This window comes from Sinocyclocheilus anshuiensis, unplaced genomic scaffold (assembly GCF_001515605.1).
Source record: "Sinocyclocheilus anshuiensis isolate Anshui unplaced genomic scaffold, SAMN03320099.WGS_v1.1 scaffold151, whole genome shotgun sequence".
In the NCBI taxonomy this organism is placed as follows: Eukaryota; Metazoa; Chordata; class Actinopteri; order Cypriniformes; family Cyprinidae; genus Sinocyclocheilus; species Sinocyclocheilus anshuiensis.
In genome coordinates this window covers 1190596-1195595 of record NW_015548199.1, presented here as the reverse complement: position 1 = coordinate 1195595, position 5000 = coordinate 1190596, and the positions used below count along the sequence as shown (strand labels likewise).

Below are 5000 nucleotides of genomic sequence, written 5' to 3'. Positions count from 1 at the left end.
CTATGAATACAAGATTTATTTGGAATACAATAACAATTTTATTGATTTTTTTTTTATCCCACTGAGTTAGTTTTACCCAGTTTACACATTCTAGGGCAAAGCATAAGAAGGCCTACAAGCTTGAGTCATTTAGTATGTGTTTTAAAGCTGCATCATTCATGTGGAGTTAAGAACAGATTTGTGCAGGTGACAGATGGTGACCTAATATTGCTGCTTTCTAAAAATGATTTTATTAGCCTTATCCGGTTAATTTCAGGCGCTGAGAGAATGCAAATGAGGAGGTGCAGATGTTTACAGAAAAACTGCCTAGTCTGTATGGAGCATCTTTCCCTCTGCCAAAACTCCCCGCGAGCCCCTTTCACAGAGCTCAGCAGAAATGACCAGCACACAGAGCACCGAGCAAAGAAATTGCTGAAACAAAATGCAAGCTATTACACTCCCCCACTGGAAATATATATTTGTCTCATTCTTAAGGTCAGTGAATTCGGCCCTCTTTTGCTCTCCATCTTTCAAAGGAAATCTGATTCCCAGCAGGCCTTGAGGCAGGAGCCTCTCTCAACCTGCCTTCTGACTCACATCTTTCTGGGTCTCTTTCACAATCCCTGTGTGTCACCGTTTGTCATCTGTAAATGAAAAAAAAAAAGTTATTCCACATGCTCTACTTTCCATGCAAAGAGACATATGGTGTATTTGCAAAAATCCACAGCCTTGTGGGCCGATGAAAGCTGCCTTTTTGTGCTCGCACATCCCCCTCCCCCTAATTTCCTCTTACTTCACACGCCGGCTGTGAATAGTCCTTTATCTTTCCGTTCACTGAGCTCTTATCGGCTGAAAAGAGGAGATCATGATTCCGATCCCTCTAGTTCCATTCTCTCCTTCTTTTTTTAAATCTCTCAGTCGTATAGCTGCCTCCTCTGTAATATATCCCCCCAACTCTTGTGCTTCATGACTTTATTTCAGTGTTCGCTGCCTGAGGGATCTGTTTTGATGTTAATACTTTCATCAGAGGGATTCCGAGGCGATTTTTTCTGTGCTTTGGTCACCCATGTATATCTCATAATATTAGTGCTCGGCATTAGCTCGACGACAACTTTAAAAATCTCTGGATGTGCCGGAAATGTAAACCGGAACCTCTGGGGGGAATTTCAATCAAAAAAAGGAACAAGAAAGCTGAAAGGCTGAAGTTCCGTCATCTCATCTGCTCTTTTTTCCCCCTTCTCTCTCCTTCTCGCTCACCGTCAGTTCTGTCTCTCATCAAAGGTGAGAATTGTAATGTCTTTCTTCTTAACCTCAGGGGAGGAAATGGCCAGCCTTTCTCCTCAGTGGCAGAGCAGACATCATCGTCTTTTGAAAGCAAAGGTCAAGTGCTAATTTCTGTAGTAAAGAACTTAATGTTTTCTGACATCCATTATTAAGAGGCTCAGACTCAGAAAATTAAAGGGAATGAGACAAGCTGGTCATAATTAAAGCAGATTTGAGCAGCCGAAGATAATGATAGAAGACCAGAGGAAGAGAGGGAGAGCTGTGGAAATAATATGATTATTGACCGACTGTGCGGTTGGAACTGACATCAACATCTGTTATGGAATTTAATATGCCTTAATGCTGGAAACAGGATGTTGGAGCACACAAAATTCGAATCATTCAGCATATTCATCAGTCAGAAGCATGACAACAAAACAAAATACGGTCAAAACCATAGTGCCTTGGAAACTGAATGCACCAAGTCCAGTCCAGCTTTTTTTCTTGTTCTATAAGCCCTTTTATTTGGATGTATCCCTCAGTATGGTAAAGATTCTTTGATTTAATGCCGACTTTAAAGCAAAATATCTTCTTTTGTGTTCCACAGAAGAAATAAAGTCTGGAATGACATTATGTCAGGTGGAAAGAATGAGGATTCAGTAGTGAATGTGCAAACAACGTTTATTGGGAATTCCCAACCAGAAAGATGACGAGAGTCAGACAGGTGAGAGACGGAGATAACTCCGGGTAGCGCAGGGACACAACGGGCAGCCGATGATCGAGGATCCGTGCAACGAAGCCCACGGCAGAGGTGAGAAGGAACTCCAGGAACTGGTCAGAAGCAGAGAGACACGAACTGAACACGGTAACGACATAGGACGATCTGACAACACAGGACAGAAAACACAGACATTAAATAGGATCGCTGATCAGCCACAGCTGGCGCTAACCAGCTGATGGCACTGATCAGCGGCAACACAAACCACACCCACACCCACACTCACACGGAGAGAGCTAGAATGAGTCAGTGAGCCCATAAACCGTGACAGTACCCCTCCCCCTAGGAGCACCGCCTGGCGCTCCCAGGCGTACTTACCCGTTGATTGTAATCATCAATAAGGGAGTGGTCCAGAATGTCCCTAGCAGGAACCCAACTTCTCTCCTCCGGACCGTAACCTTCCCAGTCCACCAAGTACTGAAATCCACGTCCCCTCCGTCTTGAGTCCAGATAACCGAAAACCGAATAGGTGGGTTCCCCGTCTACGAGACGCGGCGGTGGGGGAACCGGGGCAGGCGGGGTGAACGAACTGTGACAGTACCCCTCACCCTAGGAGCGCCGCCTGGCGCGAGTCTCTCGGGCTCTTTTCCAAGTGCGACTGCACCTCTGGACGAAGGCGTGAACGGAGGGGACCGCGACTTCGGATTCCAGACTGGGAAAAACAGGTGGCTGGTGCCCTAAGCTACATTCAAACGGAGGTAGGCCCGTGGATGACACTGGTAACGAGTTGTGTGCGTACCCCAACCAGAAAGATGACGAGAGTCAGACAGGTGAGAGACGGAGATAACTCCGGGTAGCGCAGGGACACAACGGGCAGCCGATGATCGAGGATCCGTGCAACGAAGCCCACGGCAGAGGTGAGAAGGAACTCCAGGAACTGGTCAGAAGCAGAGAGACACGAACTGAACACGGTAACGACATAGGACGATCTGACAACACAGGACAGAAAACACAGACATTAAATAGGATCGCTGATCAGCCACAGCTGGCGCTAACCAGCTGATGGCACTGATCAGCGGCAGCACAAACCACACCCACACCCACACTCACACGGAGAGAGCTAGAATGAGTCAGTGAGCCCATAAACCGTGACACCTATAGTATGGAAAAAAATACTATGCAAGTCAGTGGTTACCATCAACTGTTTGGTTACCAACATTGTTCAAAATATAATCTTTTGTGCTCAACAGAGAAAGAAACTTGTACAGGTTTTGAACAAGAGGAGGGTGAGTTTTCATTTTTGGGTGAACTGTCCCTTTAAAGAGTGCTCATATAAGAGAACAGGAAGGTGATTTTTGCAATGCTGTGATAAGCTAATGGGATGTTTTTATTGGATGTGCACTCTTGTAGGATTGCTCTCGTGCTGGGGGTGCATGCTGTAAAAAATGCACTTTGACCCATGATGCAATGTGTAGCAATGGACTCTGTTGTAGCCGTTGCAAGGTAAGTGGTGTTAGAATTGTTCACCTAAAAATTTTAATTATCATCATCTGCTTACCTTCATGTCATGACCAAGAGTTGTCAATCTCCAAATAGGACCAAAGGACCATCATAGTGGTGATTTTGGTCCTTTTTGGAGCTAGCTAGTCCTTGTTCATTAAGCATCATAGAAAATGTCCATAATACAATAGCTTTGTGTAAAAAAAATTACACAAATTTAAGTTATTATCTAATGAAAATTCCCCTCCACTGTTGCAGATCTTGTGCGTTTGCGTATATTGCAGCATGAAGACGGCATGTTTCTTGTGTCATGCAGTGAATCGCAACACAAAAAGTTTGAATATGCAGATGTATGAATGAGATTTGAAGGCTGTGGCAGTTTTCTGTGAATAATGACTTAAAGGGGTAGTTTGTTAAAAAATTTAAATTCTGTTATAATTTTCTCATCTTCACATCCTTCCAAAACTTTATGACTTTCTTTCTTCTGTGGAACACAAAGAAAATGCGAGTAATTACTGGTAATGAAAAAAACTTTTAAGATTTATAAAAAATGCACCATATAAGTAGACCATATGTTTTGTGCTATATTCCAAGTCTTCCAAGACACCTGGATTGGGTGAATGGATAAAAAAAATGTTAGATGGTAAAATATATTTAAAGGGGTCATATGACGTTGCTAAAAAAGAACATTATGCTGTGTATTTGGTATAATGCAATGTGTTTATGCGGTTTAAGGTTAAAAAAAGACATTATTTTCCACATACTGTACATTATTGTTGCTCCTCTATGCCCCGCCTTTCTGAAACGCGTCGATTTTTACAAAGCTCATCGTTCTGAAAAGCGAGGTGTGCTCTGATTGGCCAGCTATCCAGTGCGTTGTGATTGGCTGAATACCTCAAGTGTGTGACGGAAATGTTACGCCCCTTACCATACTGTGATGACGTCTCCCGGAGCGATGAGACAAAACCAATAAAACCCATTATAAACGAGGCATTTGTTGCATCCAGTGGGGACATAATTACGGATTATAATAACTTATACTGTCTTTTTACGTGTTGCATTGCGTATCGTATCGCACCGCGTAAACATAAAACCGTGTCTGCAGACCCCGAATCGGCGACGACAGGAGACAACCAACCACCTCCTCAAACGCTCTTGCAACAGGATGTTTCAGAATGGTAATTCATGTTTTTGTTTTTTTTTCAAACACCGAATGCAGTAAATACAAACCTGACCAGCCGAGCGTTTGTACAAATGCGGATGGGTGACATGAATGGAAATAATTCCAGATTGGCGATGTGGTATTTGGTTTCTGTATTCTGTACTGTATTTTCCTGCACTCAAAACCTGCCAATCTAAAGGATCAAATGCCGTGTATGACTTATAGTCTAAATAAAACAATTTGCAACTGTTACTATTATTACACTTGTATACAAAACTTTGTATTATGCTTGTTATAGAGTGTGTGACGTCACGTACACTACCGACGGTGGCCATAGTCAACGGTTGACGTGGTTGTCACGGCGCCCGTCACAGCCCT

At 43.5% G+C, this 5000-nt stretch overlaps 1 protein-coding gene across 1 annotated transcript in view; it reads left to right on the top strand.

The window, feature by feature from the left end:
• LOC107653271 (disintegrin and metalloproteinase domain-containing protein 11-like) overlaps window positions 1-5000 on the top strand; it is a 55984-nt gene that overhangs the window by 34345 nt on the left and 16639 nt on the right. Inside the window, exon 17 of the mRNA XM_016439943.1 lies at window positions 3371-3463. Coding sequence (XP_016295429.1) covers window positions 3371-3463 — 93 coding nt within the window. The remainder of the gene's footprint in view (window positions 1-3370; window positions 3464-5000) is intronic.